The sequence below is a fragment of the Convolutriloba macropyga genome, chromosome 6, assembly GCF_964194025.1.
Source record: "Convolutriloba macropyga chromosome 6, txConMacr16.3, whole genome shotgun sequence".
Taxonomy (NCBI): domain Eukaryota; kingdom Metazoa; phylum Xenacoelomorpha; order Acoela; family Convolutidae; genus Convolutriloba; species Convolutriloba macropyga.
In genome coordinates, this window is record NC_134473.1 from 47,498,681 (window position 1) to 47,517,946 (window position 19,266).

The 19,266-nt window shown below is 35.0% G+C and overlaps 1 protein-coding gene across 2 annotated transcripts in view; it reads left to right on the forward strand.

The window, feature by feature from the left end:
• Positions 1-245: 245 nt before the first annotated feature.
• The window catches only part of LOC142341717 (uncharacterized), a 188,137-nt gene continuing 169,116 nt past the window's right edge, over positions 246-19,266 (forward strand). Inside the window, exons 1-8 of one of the 2 annotated variants that reach the window (XM_075392882.1) lie at positions 246-303; positions 10,079-10,198; positions 12,495-12,584; positions 12,812-12,856; positions 13,345-13,611; positions 13,724-13,786; positions 14,058-14,135; positions 15,512-15,610. In XM_075392882.1, coding sequence (XP_075248997.1) covers positions 12,501-12,584; positions 12,812-12,856; positions 13,345-13,611; positions 13,724-13,786; positions 14,058-14,135; positions 15,512-15,610 — 636 coding nt within the window. In that variant the 5' untranslated portion in view covers positions 246-303; positions 10,079-10,198; positions 12,495-12,500. Of the gene's footprint in view, positions 304-9,323; positions 9,747-10,078; positions 10,199-12,494; positions 12,585-12,811; positions 12,857-13,344; positions 13,612-13,723; positions 13,787-14,057; positions 14,136-15,511; positions 15,611-19,266 lie in introns of those variants that run through there. The other variant, XM_075392881.1, reaches the window with a different exon arrangement.

Below are 19,266 nucleotides of genomic sequence, written 5' to 3' on the forward strand. Positions count from 1 at the left end.
TGGCTGATCTCAACAATCTAATGCCGCCTTTTTTACTCCACTGAGTTATTTACGTTGCAGGCGATTTTTTTGATACACATTTCTTCTGAAAAATACTGTTCCTCATTTGGTAGATATTTATGCCAAAATGTGGATGAGCGGGGTCGGAACTTTATGTGCAAACGCACATTGCTGAGGCTCCTTGTTGATTTGTATTTTCAAATCAATTTAAATATCTGCCTAAATTTTGAATGTTTTCAGTTTTGCCAATGATTGCAAATTGATCCAGTGTAATCGGGTAAGTTGTCTGATATCACATACCAGGTACGTGTAGTTTTTATTCCTAATAGTGGTTCTATCTGAGTGCTGAGTAATTGCATCGGTTTGTTTTAAGCTAGTCAAGAGAAGCGTGAATTAATACTTCACGCAATTGACAGCTTTTAATAACCTCCTGCTTTTCAAGTACCTCACGCAGATGGTCTCAAGTATTTAATAGTTTGTGTTAAAAGAGAAAACAATTCCCTTTTGAAACATCAAACTTGATGACGTAAGGATTGGATGACCAGATGGAGATGTTAAAATGTAATAAAAATTTGTTCAGTTTCGGTTGGAAACATACTTTTCAATCTTAGTTAGTTTGCGGATAATTAAAAATATTCAAAATGTACATAGTTGATTCACGACCAGGAGCATCAAACTGATCTCTCTCCTCTTACGGTACTTGAATGAAACCTGAATTTTGATCGATATGAATTACAGTAATGATACAGAAACGAAAATTAGAGTGAGACTTCCCGTGTATAAAGCTGGACGGGGGACGCTGTCTAAACGGGAACACAAATAAAAAGCGACCATGACTGAAACGTTTGGCCATGAAAATTTGAGACAGCTTGAGATGGACAGTTGGCTACTTTGAACATTAATTAGGTTGAATATGCTATATTTATATAAGGTATGTGAGACTACGTGGGACAAAATTGTGAATAGTTATGATATGAATGATATATAACTAGTTGGCCAAAACAACAAAATGCCGGAAATTCTCTAAGGTTGGCAATCAGTGCAATATGTTTTAGATGATCTCCAAGGTGGGCATTAACTTTAAAATGAATTCAAATGAACTATTTGCCCGTTAATTTAGAATAGAATTAATTTTGGAGATCAAGTCTGAATAATTTTAAACGGGTGAAATCTAGGATTGTTAATTCTAGGAGCTCAGCAGGCACCCACCTTTATAATAAAAACTTCACAACACAATTTTGATAACAGTGACGTCACAAAATTGTTTAATTTTGAACTGATTTCTTTAAATGTACATACGGGTCTGTTATTGACCGCAAATTCAATAGGCGAATGTAGGCTTTGTTTTTTTTAGTAGTATGGACTAAGGATCATTTCTAACTCATTTGTATTGACCAGTAAACCTGTCGGTCGTTTTTTATGCGACGCGAAGCGATAGCTGAGGCTATTATTGGTCTTCTCTTGGTTTTTGTACGACTCGAAGAGGAGTACTGGTTTTCTTAAGGTTTTTTTTCTATTCGTGTAGACGATAGAAAAAAACATCGTCTATTCGTGTAGACGATGTTTTGACCTAAAAGCGAATGTGAGTAAAATTTCATGTGAGCTAATTTTTTATGAGCGAGAGAAATTTTTTGATCATGCGCTGCGTTTAGTGAAAAGCTTTTTGACTTTGAAAGGTAGTTTTTGGCTGACTGGCACTTCTAGATAACTGTTTTTAGCCGGGTTTTTTGTCTAAGAGGCCCGGTTTTTTAACTTGTAATTTGGTTTTTGTAGAAATAATTTTTTTCGATACTATATTGAAATGTAAACCTCAAAATGCGTTTAAAGTCAAAATTGGCACATTTTTCTTAATTTTTTAGTTAATTTTTGATCTTCTTCTATGAATTTCTTCATTTTTAGATCTTTCAGCCGTCTTATTATCAAAAATCAGTTAATATGGAAACTTCCCTTTGATAATTCATATACTGAATGACACTTTCTACCTTGATGTAATTTTGTTCTATAAAATTGTACATACGGGAATCTAATTTTGGTAGTTTTTTCCCATTTTTATTGTTTTTATTTTCGTTTCAATTACTAGAAATAGTTTTTTTTGTGCCACATGAAGGACTTTTATTTTGTTTCAATAAAAGTTCAGTCATTTTTTGGCGTCAAGCTTTTGAAAAGTAAAGTTTTTTATGAATTTAGTCGCAACAATTTTTGACCATTTTTTGCAAAATTTTTTCTATGTTTGAATTCGGTTTTTTCTTTTTGTTCTGTTAAAGAGGTGGTTGGATTATTGTCTAGGATGACTCTGTCGTTTCTTTGTCAAATGCTGAACATTGAAATGTATTCGTTTTTCTTGATTTTTTAGATTTGATTTTTAACTTTTCAAGAATTAGTCTTTTCGTTACGGTGTGCCTTACATTGTGTCCATATTCTTCATATTCCAGTTTGTATCATTCTATCTTAGTCCTGGCACCTTCATTCATATTCGTTGTTTTGATTTTCTCAGTTGTTAAAAAATTGAATGATTTCAGCAATTTCATAGATTTTCGTCATTTCTTTGTTTTGCAATTGAGTTCAATCAACATAAGGCAGTTTTGGGAGTTTGCTAGAGAGCCCTTTCCAAAATTACTTCTTATTACTGTTTCTTGCAATTTTCTTCCGGCCTTGGTATTGTTTTCAAACAATTTTTTGCCTTTGAATATCTTCTGTTGCTTATGTTTTTTCGATGACTAATTTATTCTTTGAATTAGTATGAAATCATGTCTAGAACATATACAACAAAGAAAACGCATATGTTGTTTTTTTCTTAATTGCAGCGATTAGAAATCTAATATTAGTGGTTTTCAGATTCTTAAGTTTGAGCATTCTTTGAAAAATTTAGCTTAGTTTCTAAAGCAATTATCTGCCGTTTGCCTTCGCGAGCTTTGAGATTAGAATCTTGAGTTTTTAGGGCGTTTTATAGCCCTCTCAGCTTTTTCAGCGTATCAGTATTTTTATCATCCAAATTACTTCGGACTTTTCTAACGTTAACCAAAAGTTTTCAATGATATAAAGTTTGGCTGCATTTTGGTTCTCTTCGTGACAGTGGTCTAAATTTCACCATTTTTAGATCAGACCTGGGCAGTTAACGAGTTGTTCGTTCAATACAAAAGGTACTGCCTTCAGCTGCATTTATTGTTTTGTGAAATTTTGACGCTTCGAGTCGTTTCCGGAATTCTTCCGGTTATGTTTTTTATTTCGTCGTCACGATTTTTGTTACGACCATATGACGTCACAATCACGTCAAATCTCCTTTTTGTTCATTCGTTCATGCAATTTCAACTGAATTGCCTGCATGACGTCATTTTCACTCAAAGTGGAGCGAGTTGTTCATTTGTGTGAATTAATTTTTGGTCACACGTGACTTACCTCACTCTCAAAAATAACTTCCTCACTCTGAAATTGAATTTTTCTTTACTTTAATTCATAGAGATCAGGTCAATTGAGTGTATATGACTCTAATTGAAGGTTATTTAAGAGCAGCTAATAGAAACAGCAATAAGTTTTACAGATTCCTAATCAAAATTTCAAAATCTCCTTTCTTAATAAAGACTATTTTTTTTAGTCTGTCTTTTTAAATCTTATAGACTGCAAATCGAAAAGCTATTGCGGCTATTTTCTGGAATTCTGCCAGCTGTATTTTTGCTTTTTCTGTGCTACCAATTTTTGTGCTGATCGTTTTTTCGTCCGAACATCAATTTTTCTGTCTGACCAACTATGAGCCTTATGCGATTCGGCGAAAGGGCTGAGCAGACTTAAATTCATGGTGTCTGTTTATGAACGCAAGATAGCCTGCCTAATACTGAGTCATCTACAACTGAAGGCAGTCCCACGTAATTTTTTGTCCCACGTGAGAGCAGTTTGTACGTTTGTGATTTATTTCCAGTTGCTTCTTTTTTGCCTTATGAACTTTATGGTGTTTTGAAGTTCCTCGAATGTTTCATACTTTTTACCTCTGCATTCAGCTCTTTCAGTTTTTAATTGATCTTGCATTTTATTTTGCGTTCGAGTTGTTTTTATCTCCTTGGCCATTAAAGGATCTTTTTGTTTGTATGCAAAATTTTTGCTTGACCGTGTTGACTTTTCGGGTGAATTTTGTCACGTTTGACTCCCTGATTTTAGCTCGCTCTTTTTCTCAGTTCACAACTGTAATTAACTGACGGCAGTTACTGATAAAAACTTACTGAAAAAGTTTGCTAAAAAAGTTTGTCTCATAACTTTAATCTAATTAAACGGTTCTTATTCTAATTTGGTGTCTTTCAATTCGACTAAGTGTCGATGCTAAAAGATAACACTAACACCATGCTACTTTGTTTTGGGAATGATGAAGTTGTTTTTAATATCACTGATTTGGTAGTTGAAGTGCCCAAGTCACTAATTTGTATTTTTTATTCTGAAACCAAACTGGTAATGGCTGGACTGGACATACTTTTAATGATCTTAAGTACAGCGTACTCTAAATCCGTCGTTCAGGTTTTATGTTCAGTCTTTTCAAGGCATGTATTTTATCTGTTCTACATACGATTGTCCCACATGGTTCACAGATATCTGCAGCCTTTAGAAATTGGAACTGCTAAATATGCAAGGACTACTATGACGCTTTGTTCATTCCGATTATCTAACGCTTTAGTATTATCTAACTCCCTTCTGATTTGCTATCAACTCATTGAGGGTGGCTGCATTTCTTCGTTGCTTTTGCGATCAATGAAAGCTGCATTTCTTTCGGTTGGTTTTTATGAAAGCTGCATTTGTTTCGTTTAGTCTAGTCAGGGACAACAAGTTCAAGTCTGCACTCAGTGCATCGAGGGTGGCAATCGTTTTTTTTTGGGTACCGTTATCAAGAACCGGGTGAACAAAAGATACGGCTCTGGGGAACAAATGAGCAGCAATTACTTTTCAGGGTGGAATGTATATTAAGTGAAACGAATGTTCAGCTCAACGCCATTGAAAATTTCAAATTGAGATCAAAATAAAAAACTGCTAATAACAGCCTGTTAGTAAACTTGACGTTACAAAAAAAATTAACTACCTGATTTTATCGACGGAGAGATTATTTCAGTTTTTCAAAGCCGCCTGGTGAAACAGGTAACTCTAGCAACTTCTTGCTTTCTTTTGAAGATGAACGCTTTGCGACGCGCTTGTATGGGAATAAAATTGCGATCATCATTGTCATACCTGTTTCGATGCTAAAAGATAACACTAACACCATGCTACTTTGTTTTGGGAATTATGAAGTTGTTTTTAATATCACTGATTTGGTAGTTGAAGTGCCCAAGTCACTAATTTGTATTTTTCATTCTGAAACCAAACTGGTAATGGCTGGACTGGACATACTTTTAATGATCTTAAGTACAGCATACTCTAAATCCGTCGTTCAGGTTTTATATTCAGTCTTTTCAAGGCATGTATTTTATCTGTTCTACATACGGTTGTCCCACATGGTTCACAGATATCTGCAATCTTTAGAAATTGGAACTGCTAAATATGCAAGGACCACTATGGCGCTTTGTTCATTCCGATTATCTAACGCTTTAGTATTATCTAACTCCCTTCTGATTTCCTATCAACTCATTGAGGGCGGCTGCATTTCTTCGTTGCTTTTGCGATCAATGAAGGCTGCATTTCTTTCGGTTGGTTTTTATGAAAGCTGCATTTGTTTCGTTTAGTCTAGTCAGGGACATGTTCAAGTCTGCACTCAGTGCATCGTGGGTGGCAATCGTTTTTTTTATTTGGGTACCGTTATTAAGAACCGGGTGAACAAAAGATACAGCTCTGGGGAACAATTGAGCAGCAATTACTTTTCAGGGTGGAATGTATATCAAGTGAAACGGATGTGCAGCTCAACGCCATTGAAAATTTCAAATTGAGATCAATATCAAAAACTGCTAATAACAACCTTTTAGTAAACTTGACGTTACAAAGAAATTTAACTACCTGATTTTATCGACGGAGAGATTATTTCAGTTTTTCAAAGCCGCCTGGCGAAACAGATAACTCTAGCAACTTCTTGCTTTCTTTTGAAGATGAACGCTTTGCGACGCGCTTGCATGGGAATAAAATTGCGATCATCATTGCCATACCTGTTTTTTTTTACAATTCAGCTCTTCATAAGGTCAGATGATATCCCCGTAGATAAATTTGATTTGTGCTGAGTGTGTATATTTACGTACAAATAAGCTCAACATAGCGGGTTGTAAAAAAGGTCATTCGCAAGTCTTTTAAATATCTGACAGCATTAGATCTTTAGTTTGTTTCGTTTGCCATTTTGATAGACAAGTTCCGACACTTTGAGCCTTTTTGATTAAAAAACTGTGAAGAGTTTTGGGTTTAGTTGCAGCTGGAGTTATGTACAAATTGTGATTTTGTTATTTCTAACCACTCATGCCTCATATTAGAGTCGACATCAATTCTGAAAGCCTAAGAGAAAGCCTGAGGCAAGCACTTGTGCCTTATTGCTCTCGCGGAAAAAAAGTTGTTCCGATGTCTTTTCAGCCTCCTTGAGATATGAGTTCCTAACTATAATATACCTATAATAATAAACTATAACTTAACTATAATACTGTCATTGTGTATATTTTGCGATTTCAATCCATATTAAGTGAATGATAATTTCATCTTTGATGATTTTTATGAATTTCGTTTTTAAGAGCGAGTGAGCGATGTTTAAATTTTTGAGAATATTAGTCCGATTTGCGTTATTTTTATTCACATTTTCCGGAATCTTTGCCGAAAATTTTGTCAATTTTGTCAAAATTTCGTCTAAATATGTAAAAATTGTTACGAATAGTCTTGTTGATTTTATTTTCAAGGACAAAAAATTATTGCTGACTTTTTTGATTTTATGATTTTTAATTTTGTTCGGCAAAATGTTAAAATAATTCAAAATTCCGTCTTTTTACCAAAAATAGCTGGAAATAAAGTTCTTCAGTCCACTTTGATTAAATTTGCCGTAAGTACACGCCCAAAAACCTTTAACTTAATTTTTGTGAACTCCAAAAGGGGATAGTCCTACTTTCACTTCCATTAGGAGTGTTCTGTTATTAAGATTTTGCCGATTTCTGCTAACTTTACTCGATGACTATCAAAAACACAGCATTTTCAAAATTTTTTTAACTAAGAAATCATCATCTATATCTATAGCATTCGATCTATAGCAGTCAGTCGTTTTCAAAAAAGTTTGATCTTTTTTATGTTAATTAAAGAACAGAACAATTCAAATCAAAGCTCACTTTTGGTAGGTCCAAATGGTTTTCTAAGCAATTCGAAATTAATTTATCTAGTTTCTTTACTCAAAAGCTTATGGTCGATTTGACTTTTAAAAACAATTGATTTTCAAATAAACAGGCTTATTGAACTTTGCCACTATTGTTTTCTTAATTTGGTCAACTTGTAGCTAAGTGTCAGCACAGGAAGAATGCTTCTTCTTCCTCGTAATTTAATCTTTTTTCGGTTTTACGCGTTAAGTTTGGTTTTCTGGCTTTGATACTACTAGATTTCACATTTTTTTTTAATTTTTGAGACATTTGCCCATTTTTCATGTTTTTTCTCGTTTTTTCACATTATCACGTTACTGACAGTTCACATATTACAATTTTGGCATATAAAACAAGTCATAATTGAACATATCAAAACCTGTAAAGGTATAGTTTATGGTTATAACGGCTTAGACACCACTTTCTCGAAGAATTTAATTGAATTTTTTTTTGTTTTTAACTGCCGTGTTTGCTTTGTCTTTTTAGTCGTATGAAACTTCCTGCATAATGACAGGGCTCATTGGTTTTTGTGTTGGAATAGATGAGCTGATTTTCTGATTTTAGTAGATAGCTGATGGCTTTCGTGACTTTGAAAGCATTTTTTTCTAAAATGAAAAAACACCTTTTTTATTTTTGCAATATTTTTTTGTCATTTTGTTACAACTCTCGTTAGATACAGAAGATAAATGGCATTATTGGCGTCAAGGTAGGGCGAATTTGTACAAAATCTATTGTTTTTTAATAAGATTTCGTTATGAATTTGTTGGCTTCGACATCGGTTTTTCGCAAAAAAGTAAACTAACTTTTGATTTTCGTCTATTTTTAACGTTTTTTTGTAGACGTAAGACATAATCTGAATAACTACAGGTCGCAAGTGCCTCTTTTTTGAAAACAGATGAACCTGTTTAATTATTTCATTTTGTAGCAAATGGCTTTCATTACTTTGAGAAAAATTGTTTTTGAAAAATACAAAAATATTTCTTAAATTTGCCTTTTCTTCTTTTGTGTACTGGTTACCTGTTCTCATTAATGAGAGGTCCTATACTACATTATTGGCGTTCGAGGAGGGCGCAATTTAACATTTTTTGAGTGGCAATTTATGTTTTTACGGCGTCGACAGCGTTTTCTCGCAAGTTTTACCTGAACTTTTGTTTTTTGTCTCTATTGTTCTTTTTGTAACCGCATAGAAAATTAAATCATGACTGGTATCAAGGAGCTTCTATAGAAGCATAGGTAATCATAAATCTATTTCCAGTTGATGTCTAATTGTTTTTTCTTGATTTGAAATAAATTGTTTTTAAAATTATTTTTTCTTTGTCTAACTGTTGCCGAGCCTTATTATGGACTGGTCCCTTATCTTTCTAGTGAAGTAAAAGTTATTTTGTTTTGTTTCAGTTTTATCTGACGCTATTTTCACTTTTTTGTTACGTTTTTTTAAAATGGACGTGAAGTTTTGGATGTAATTAATGTTTGTTGTTATGAATGTTTGATTCTGCTGTTCGTTTTGACTCGCCTTCTTAATATTGGCAGATCTCATCAATCTTGTACTGAAATATTTGCCTTGGAGGCGATATTTTTGTTCATACACCATTTTTTTTTGAAAAATACTTGAATTTTTGGGTGTTTTCTATCTGTTCTTCATTTGGTAGACAATTATGCCAAAATGTGGATGAGCGAGTCGGAACTTTATGTGCAATCGCACATTACCCAGCCTCCTTATTTCAACAAAGCTCGTAATTATATTGATCAGGGTACTCGAATCGCGTAATCGAGAAGAGGCATAGGTTGTTTTAAATAATAACAGGCAAGCATGTATTGGAGGAAAAGCGTCATGAGTTAAAATATCTAAAATATCCCAATTCCGAATTTACTTTTTCGCTGAAAAAACTCTACGGAGACCCAGTTTTGGTGCTGAAATCGTCAAAACCCAAAAAAACAGCGTCACATCCAATCTGCGGCGCAATGAACTGATTTCTGTAAATAAAAAGCTGCCATTACTTTCATTGGATATACATTAACCAACTGTGCTACTTTTCATGAATATTGATTTATAGAATCCTAACAAATTTTACTGGAAACACAAGTTCAAGTATTTCTATTTGATTCCTCCTCGTTCCTACAATATGAGAAGAAGCTTTGAGCAAATGTGTTAAGCATCACTTTAAGGCAATGGGACTGTAAGAAAGGAACTGAAGTCAAACACAAGTCAATTACGTCGTCAAATCTTCCCATGGTTGATTATTGACTAACAAACAGATACTTGTTCTCAAGTAAAAGCACTTATATCTAGGCGGCTGATTTTGAACATTTCTATGAAAGAATAGTTCTTTGGAAATTTCATCTCTGCCTGATTCTTAACAGTTCCGGAGCAAGACTAGCGACCAAATGGGTCGTCTCAATGTCCGATTTATATTCTGGATTTTGGTCATTGTAGTGAATTTAAACCAGTTAGCAGCTCAATTGGCGGTTAGTTAATTTCCGCACACCTACCTGAACATTTCATAGTTTTTCAATAGACTTTTTAAAACTAAAATTGACATATACATGTATCTCTGCTTTTTAATTTGGTGTTCTATGTTTTTGAAAGCATAACAATAATTAAACTGAGCTCTCTAATATACTTAAAATGGCTATGCATTCAAATAATGTCTAAATGGTCATTTATAACTTTCAAGAAAATCATACTCTGCCTTTTTTGGGTTCGTTAAAAAGGTCAATCAAGCTATTGGTCATTTTCCTTCTCTTAAAATATTTTTAAAATATAAAATGACACATCTGCAAGATTATTGTTTCTCTAGCCTGGTGGATCGATTTGCGCTGGAGGTGGAGGTGGCGTGCCAGTGCCTTCTTCTAATGGGAACTACGAGAGAGGAGGAGGGGGAGGTTGCTACTGCAACAGATCTGTCACATTTGTAAAGGTTGGAAACAAACTGGAGCTGACATTGTGTATAAAAGGTTTTTATGGAACATGTGCGCTATTGGATATACTTTACGGTCACGTAATTGTAAATATAAACTTATAAACTCAAGATATTTGAGATTTGCATTAACACCTAATGAGCGAAGAGACAACTTCTATATAGGAATGGATAATTTCTATCCTCGAATGACCCAAAATAAAATCTATAACAAGCAACTAAGTTTCTCTATTACATTAAAAAATTTGATTTTAAAAAACGGGATATTTTGAAACTAAAGATGTGTCAGATTTTTGCAAACCATTTAGATTGCTCAACTGCAGATTTTATAAACATTTTTGTTGAAATACCAAAATTGCTACCTTTCAGAATGTCTTTACAGTTTTGAGACTCATGAAAACCTCTTTTCAATTCCTCAAAATTCTCAATTTATATTGCATATAAACGTTCTTTCTGTGAAATTCTGTCCAGTCTAGTTTTTGAATTTCTTCAATATTCAATAAATTAATTATCATATCGAAACTGCGAGAACTGTAGAATCTCTTCATAACTAAAGAAGAGACAAATGTCTATCGCAGCGATCGACTCGTATAACGAAGATTGATTGAAAAAGAAAAGGCATTCATCATAGTATCGTCCGCTGAAGCAAGATATCAAAGAGTTAACCAGGCCCCACTGAAGAGTGGAAAAGTGGCATTGCCACGCAATAACAGCATACAACTGTCGCTACTTAGAACCGGATACTGCCCTCAGCCTTGAGCTGTACCTCCGCAGACGTTAAGCACTTCTTACCGACAAGTGATTAAACCTCACATACATCACATCTTTAATTGCAAGAAAGCGCCAACCGCGCTCAAGATCTTTGACCTGTTGGATCGCCCAATTGAGGTAGCAAACTGACCTGACTTAATACCATCAGTACAACACGACCGTACGGCACATAGTAATCGGCCGGCCTGCCTTTGGTCTTCATTGTCCCCCTAATCTCCACGGAGTAACAGAGTAATCCACCTTCTTTCCCCTGTTTTCTACCACAAATTTGATGCAGAAAAATCGCAGCACCTCATACAGTTGTGGAAAGGCGATCACATAGAAATATCGCTTTTGAATGCAGTATATTTATTTTCTCAGCTTATAGGTGATCACATGAGTATGTCAAAGCTGAACCGCGCGGACATAAAAAACTGAACTGAATTCTATCTAGCTGCTACAACAGAACAGGATTTGTGGAAACTGTTGAGCAGCTTGGAACGTTATTTTTGTTTTTCACATCGTTGGTACTCGACTATTTTCGCGACTTGTTGGGTTTGACAATTACGGTCAAAAATAAAGTTTGAACTTTTTATTGAAGTTTGTGGATCAATTTTGCAAATAAATTCACAATGTTACTCTATGCAAGAAATCAATTAAGGGGCTATTTTTGGTGTGATAACTTCTTATTCGCCTTAAAATTGTTCATTTTTCTTTCCAAAATCAAACATTGTCGATCGTTGTCACCTTTGTACTTTTTTGACAAAACTTGTGCTGGTTCAATCATACTTTTGAGAATTATTTGAGGGAATCAGCGGGACATAGAAAAACCTTGTCAACCGATAAAGCTTGTTTGTTGACAACCCTGCAGTGCACCGAAATACAAGGGTATCACGTTTCTCAACTGTTTTGAAGATGAGCTTAGTGTAAATTTCTAGTGTAAGTAAAACTGATAGCAAATAAGAACACAATTTGTTAATTTGAGTTCAAAATGTTTAACTGACAGGCTAGCTTGCGAAAACTGCTGGCTATGTTCAGTATTATCGTATCTAACTAGATGTTTAGTTTTGTTTTGGTTTGTCGAATTTCCCAACCGATGGAATGATTTGTTAGAGCCAGATTAGTACTACGAAATTATGCAGCAATGGCAAAAGTAAGCATCTTTTTCCGCCACTCTTTTCTCGAACTGTTGCTCTGAGTTTGGTAGCTTCTCGTTGGCAATAAGAACACTGTGGATATTCATGACAATATTCATGACTTCTCGGGGATAATTTCGCTCGTTGCGCAGTCTGTAAAATTGTTTGTAAACAACAGTTGAGCAGCATTTTCATCTAAAAATAGTGCAGTCAATTGCAATAAACGAATTCAATAAAATAATCGGGGCGAACCCATAAAGCCCAATTCCAGATTCCCGTTACTTAAACTAGTTTAGATTAACCTGAATTAGTCCAAGTTACCAGATATTTTTTATTTGCATCGATACTCATTACTCATTATTTTTCGGTAATCTGCCGGGTATGTATTGTATGTATGTATGTTTTTGTAGGGTGAGATGGGATATCCAGGTCCACGTGGACCAATGGGATTCCCAGGAGAAAGAGGAACAGAAGGCGTGAGAGGGCCAATTGGAGTAAAGGTAATATTGGTATTAACATTGAAAATTTTGTAGCAACTTAGCCATTCTTCAGCGCTCGTCGCAGTCCGCAATTGATTTTATGTTGCATTATTTGACATACTTTTGAATTTATGTGTGCAAACTACCGATTTCGGAAAAATGTCGAAATCTTTACGTGTGGTGGTTTGGGAGATCGTTCAATATTGATACTAGAATATAAATTGTAGTTTTTGTATTTTGTGTTACAGGGCGAGAAAGGAAGTAAAGGAGATGCAGGTCCCAAAGGCTACCGGGTAATTTTAATATAACATTTTCCCAAGCTGCTCATGCATTACATGCATTTTTTGCATATTTTTGGAACTTCAAGTACTCTTTATCAGTTATATTGGATTCAAGCTAGCTAACTGCTGCGCACATCCTGAGCACTCTGTTTATATTCCTGGTAAAATGAGCTGTGGATCTTCCCAGCAACTGATTCTGAATTATTCCTGATCTAACTTAGAATTTTCTGACATCTGAAATCTCAACCGTAGTTCAAAAGGTGCCGAACATTGTTTTCTTTCTATAAGGTGTTAACAAACTTCCAAAACAGTCTGAAATAATGGAAACTGTGAAGCTTACTTCGAATTGTTCAGATGAGAGTTCTAAAAGACCGACTCGTTTCACAGTTCCCGTTTATATTTACTTGAGCATTCGCGCTTATTGAAACCTCTGTACTTAAATTCGGCAGATCATACCCTTAATAAATAGATCCGCAGTCCACTGACAGCTGTTATTTTAGGGTTTAACTGGTAAAGAAGGAGTACCAGGTCCCCGCGGATACCCCGGACTTCCCGGGTCGCAAGGTGCCAAAGGGGACCTGGGTGTGACAGGGTGTCCAGGCACCAAAGGAGATGCAGGAATGCCTGGAATGTCAACGAGCACCTTTAGTCTTCCTGGGCCTCAGGGACCTACCGGACCCAAAGGAGAACCAGGCGAAAGTGTGGAAAGTGGAAACTGTCTTGGTCTGAAAGGAGACCGAGGCTTGCCTGGAGCTCCTGGGATCCCAGTAAGTATCTTTAGAGGAGATTTAGCCTTTCGATGTGCAATGAACCTTGAGACACCGGAATTTAAATTATGGGACGCCAGGGATTTGAATTGATTTGGGGATCTCTATTTAGGGTGCTCCTGGATTCCAAGGCATGAGAGGAATGAATGGATTACCTGGCCTTCCTGGTCCAGTGGTAAGTTGCAAAAAAATTGATCTTCCGAGCAAAAAAAATTTCATTTGGTAGAGTCGAATATGGACTGCTAGTGACTATCATAGGAGCGAGACATGTGCTAATAAAGCTCTTGGTTTCTTTGGCCTACTTTTAAAAATTTTCATTTTTTTTCATTGCGGTTATAAATGTGATTTCATGCAAAAAAAAAACAAAAAGCCTAATGAAGTGCCCGTTAAAGTGCGAAACAGTTTTATGTTTCTTTATTGTTCACCTATTTCTGTCTGTTTTGCAGGGGTCTAAGGGTGACCGTGGTATGCCTGGATATCCAGGTCCCAAGGGAATGTCCATCGTGGGACCCAAAGGTGAAAAGGTGAGAGGTTTTCATGATTTGAATGAAGAATCACTCGCGATTCATGAAGCAATAGTGTTCCGTGATATTATTACCAATCAGTGGCGTGAACCAACATTGCTTCACCTTCACGCGAAATGGCTTAAAAATGTCTAGTCTCTATGATTTGACCTGAATTCTCTACGTCAGTTTATTGCGGTGAAAGAGTCTCAGGAAAGCAAACATGTCTAATCTTGTCAACACATCGATATAAGCAAACTGAAATAATGATGATTGCTAAAAACTTACTGATTCTCGAAAAAGAAGGCAATTTTTACTAGTATTCCTAGAAGTATAGATTGAATTTTGTAACTATTTTATAATGATCGCGTGATATCTGATAATTACTTGTGCTCATAATCGCAATTAAATTGTCCGCTTGATTTCTGCGTTGCTATACAGGATACGTGAATAATTTCCTTTGCTAAATTAACATATGCGTCATACAAGTTGGAACTCGAAAAGCTGCATAATGAGTATAGGCACCTTTGACTAAGTACCTTTAAATGAATCATGCATAAGATATTACTCGTTTTGTTCTTTTCTTCCATGCATGCGTCCGGTTCTTGTTATTGGACTTGCTGGTTATTCCTTTCAATTTAGACCGGGAATTCAATCCATGCAAAGCCATGCTAGCAAAGCAAAGTAATACATGCTCTGTCAGAGTTATACCAGCTCAGTTTGCCTTGTGTTTTTGGGATATCGGTCACTTGTTAAATTGAAGAACCCTTGATTTGTATACATGCTTTTATTACTATTGCAACGTTTCACCGAATTTGCAAGAAGCAATAGATATAAATTGATAAATTTTGTGTTAAATTATTGTGACTTATTGTCAGCATGCCTGCATGAGCAATTTTATGATAAAAGTTCTTGATTAGTTCAGATCTATTAGAAGCTCTGGTGAATCTTTGCCACAATCCCCCTTAGTACCTAGTAAAGAATTATCCCATCTTAACTACGCAATGTTATATTTCATAATACTCAAAATCTGCACATAAACCTACGATAAAGATTTGTCTTGAAGGCGATAGCTTCAATAAGTTGCTAGCTTAAATTTTTTCAAGAATTTCCCGCCTTTTGCAGGTCTTCCCGCCAAATATAAAAGGTCTTTTGAACAAAAATGGAAGCAGGAGTTTCCGGGACCTGTAAGATTCTCGCAAAATGGATAATTTGCTTCGTGATATATTTGAAATGATTTTTTTTCATAAATTTTATTAGAAAAGATAAGGGAAGTTGACCATGCTTCTTCTAGATGGACTAACCATTAAGAAGATGAGCGAATTTTGTGTCATCTAATTTGTGGACGCTTTATTGATTAATTTAGAATTAATTTAGCTTGATAAGAATGTATTTAGGGTGAAATGGGTTTGAGTGGTGTTCCCGGACGCAACTGTGACAGTGACAACATACCAATCGGACAGATTCAAGTTCTCAAGGGTGATCCAGGTCCCAAGGTACAGCACAATAAGCTTACCTCCATTTAATGAAGTATACATTACATGTTTATGGCCATTTTTCTTAATCAATTCCCATGACTGAAATGATTTGTACTGACGGCGAGCTGAGAGCCTTTGATGTGAAACAGTGTCCGTTTTTGGCATAAATTTTTGAAATGCAACATTACGCAGCAATATGTAGACTTACGTTAGTTCTTGTTTTTGTAATTTGGTGGTTTTTTTAGTGCTTTTGTGGACTAGTAGAATGTGATAGTATTTAGTAAGTGTCACGCACTTTACAGGACGTGACACTTAGTCATTTACTTATACTGCTAATACTATCACATTCTCTTTTTTCCTCAATTTCCTCACCTTGAAAAATTGATACATCAACTGACATTCCAATTATTAAATATAAATTGAGAATATAAATTCCAATTGAAAGACATTAAAGGTCACTCAAATTAGATAATTAGGGGCCTATATTGATTCAAAGACATTGCTTTTTAATAGCCGCCGTCAGCTTCTTAAGGGTTATTTTTAGGCGCTCTACTTTTTCAATCCAAAGAATCGGGATGGTATTAGTGCTCGGTCTCTTTTTTCGTAAGATGCGATTGCACATTTTCGATGAGATTTCTTTCAAAACGAGATAACCAGGTAAAGCCCAGTGGGCAGTAAGTTTCATTAGAGAACGTAAGCTGGCTCTAATAGCCTTTTGAGTGTTTCGAGCACTTAAATTAATGGGAAGGACTCAATACAATATCTTTTTTGGGCTTATCATTTTTTTGGCTTCTCAATCTTGTTTTTTTAGGTATATGCATTGGTAACCCCATTTAGACAAAAAAAAGTAAGTTTCGAATTTTCAATTAATCCCTTTTGGCAAAAGTTTTGTCATCTTTTGAGTTTTGCGACTACTACAGGGCAGTAAAACTTTTTTTGCCTGCGATTGGGCTATTAGGTAGATTTTGGCAGACCAAAATTTGTTTTTAGGATATTAGCTTCAGGAATTTCACCAACAACGTTTTGTTTTGTCAAATCAGTTTTTTTGCTCAACTCTAGGTTAGCTTTTCTGTTAGCTTTGTTATGACTGAGTGAATTGTCTTTCAAGTCTTAACTATTAAAAAATGTTTAACTGGTCAGCTGGTCATGTAAGGGATCAAGTAGCTAAATTCTTTGTACTGTATTTCAGGAATTGTCCTGCTATGTTTTTTTTATTCTTTTTACCTTGCAATCACGTTTTACGTTTTTCACAAGTCACAACAACATTCGCGCTCCTCTTTTGAGGTACTTCGCTCACTCTCTGTTTCAACTTTTTCGATTCGCAATTCACTCATAGAGTTATGCCTTTTAGTAAAAATGGCCAAGGTCAAAAGAGCAAAAAATGGAAAGAAACGAAATAAACTGATAAAACTCGGGCACTTACACTTAGCGTCTAAAGGTTTAGTGCATTGAGTTATCAAAGTTCCGTAGAATATACTGCTAACTGTAATTAGTATTAAGCTTATTGCACTGATTCCGAAATCATTCGTTCATAATAACGAAATAGTGAATGAGGTCATCGGCAAAATCAAAAGGAACTTGATAAAGCGATAATACCAGTCTATTAAATCAATGCATTAGGTTTTCAAAGTTCATTTGGAGTCGTTGCTAGCTGGATTTATTATTGAATTGAACGACCTTGACTTTAGAAGCTGAATTAAGTATAGTTGTGTAGTTTAAATTAATCTGCACACCAAATTATGAAAATTTTCGACAGTTAGAAAAACCTGTCAACTTTTATAGTTTTCTCTTTCTCGAGTTCAATCCCGTGGGGCCCTAAGTGGATCAACGATGACTGTTTGCCGATAATCAGTCGGCTTTGTATCGGATTTGTTTGAAAATAAGAAGAGAATTTGAAATTAGATATTCGATTTTTTTGATTAACAACTTTTTTGTTTTCGTTTCTTTTCGTGTTTATTTTCCGGCAATTTGTCGTCTATGGGGTTTGTTCTCAATATTGCCAGTACATTGTCACCCTTTTATACTTCACCTTAATTTTCTCACATGAAAAATCGATACGGTAGCTATGGAAAATAATGACGAAAAATGCATGAATTTGGACAGTCAATTTTGGATAGCGTCACCAAATTCTACAATTGAAGCATTTATTTGCCACAAAAAATATGCAACGAAATTCCTCCATTCGCTTAAAACTCAATTCCTTTTAATGCAGTTAATTATCGGTTAAGTTTTCTTTGACTTCTGTCTAATTGACCAGATGTATGCAGTTCTAGGAAATTAGATACTAACTGTGACCAAGAAGCTCAAGGTGACAAAGTTTCGGTGAATGAGGATAAACGTTACGAAAACATAACTTTTATGCTTTTTCGTAAAGGACATCGTGGATAATAGTGAGGTATATTTCCAATTTTGAAGCAAATTTGAATGACTGTCGCTTTCTGTCACTGTTGTCCTCACATAGGTTGTGATTGAGCTGTTAACTGATTGATCTTATCGTTTTGTTCAATTTAGGAGATGAAATTTTGTTTTCATGAGTCAAACAATAAGTAAAGAAACAAAAAAGGCTAACAATTCAGACAAATACAAACATTCAGATACCAATTATTGAAAAAATCACACTAGTTGCTGCGAAGTTGAGAACTACTATGGGTCATTTTGAAAGTAAATTTTAATTTGAAGGGTGTGATTTTGATCCCTAAGATCCAAAGAGATGCAGTCGTATTGATATTTTGCAGAATATGAACAAATTTGAGCCTACATTAATAGTTTTTGTGTTACTATTTTGTCATTATAAATTACTAACTAGCGCAAAAAGTAGACTCCACTGGCCCGTAAAAGTAAACAATGCCAATGGATTTGAAAAGCTATCGTGTAAAAAAATAGATATATTACTGCTTGGGTGTTAACCTAGCGTTACGTTTGTGCCCAGAAGCTTGATCGTTTAAAAGCAAGGAAATCACCCTTCTTTCATCTTTCCGGTTGATGGCATTTTTTGACCAATTTACATCATTACAATCAAGTTTCTATCAAGTGCCTATGTAATTCATCAATCGTACTTAAAGGGAATTTGTACTCTAATTGTACTTCATATTTTATTGATGAAGTCAACTTTGAATTATGAGCTTTTTTCAATTAATAGATTGGTTGGAACGCGCATTTCGGATCGTCCTCATACTTTCTCGTTATGCTAGCCCCGCAAATTTCACTACAAATTTCAGTCAAGTCAGTCAGCTAATGGTTTTTTTCGACGGAATTTTTTTCGTTCCGACAATTTTTGAGTTTTTACGGCATCCCAGACTAGCATACGTGATGTCAATTTAAAGCTCTGCTCTCTGCGTCTAGTATTTCACTACAAAAAGAATTTTTTAAGGAATTTTGCTTTTTTGAAAAGGTTTTGACGTTAATTTTGACCCACAATTTAAGGCAATTTAGCATAATTTGTGATCGAATTTAGCTAATATTTCACTAAAATTCAGTCAAGTCCGACAGCTAGCGGTTTTTTCCAGGGAACTCAGAAAAGCAATTATTATATCATTTTGTCATGTCTCCATCTAAAACAAAAGTACAATAAAATTGCGTTTTTGAGAAAATAAAATTGAGACAAATTTTTTAGCCAATTTTTAACAGTTTCTAACCCGTTTCTCATGCTTTGTAACCCAACTTTTAAATCGAAT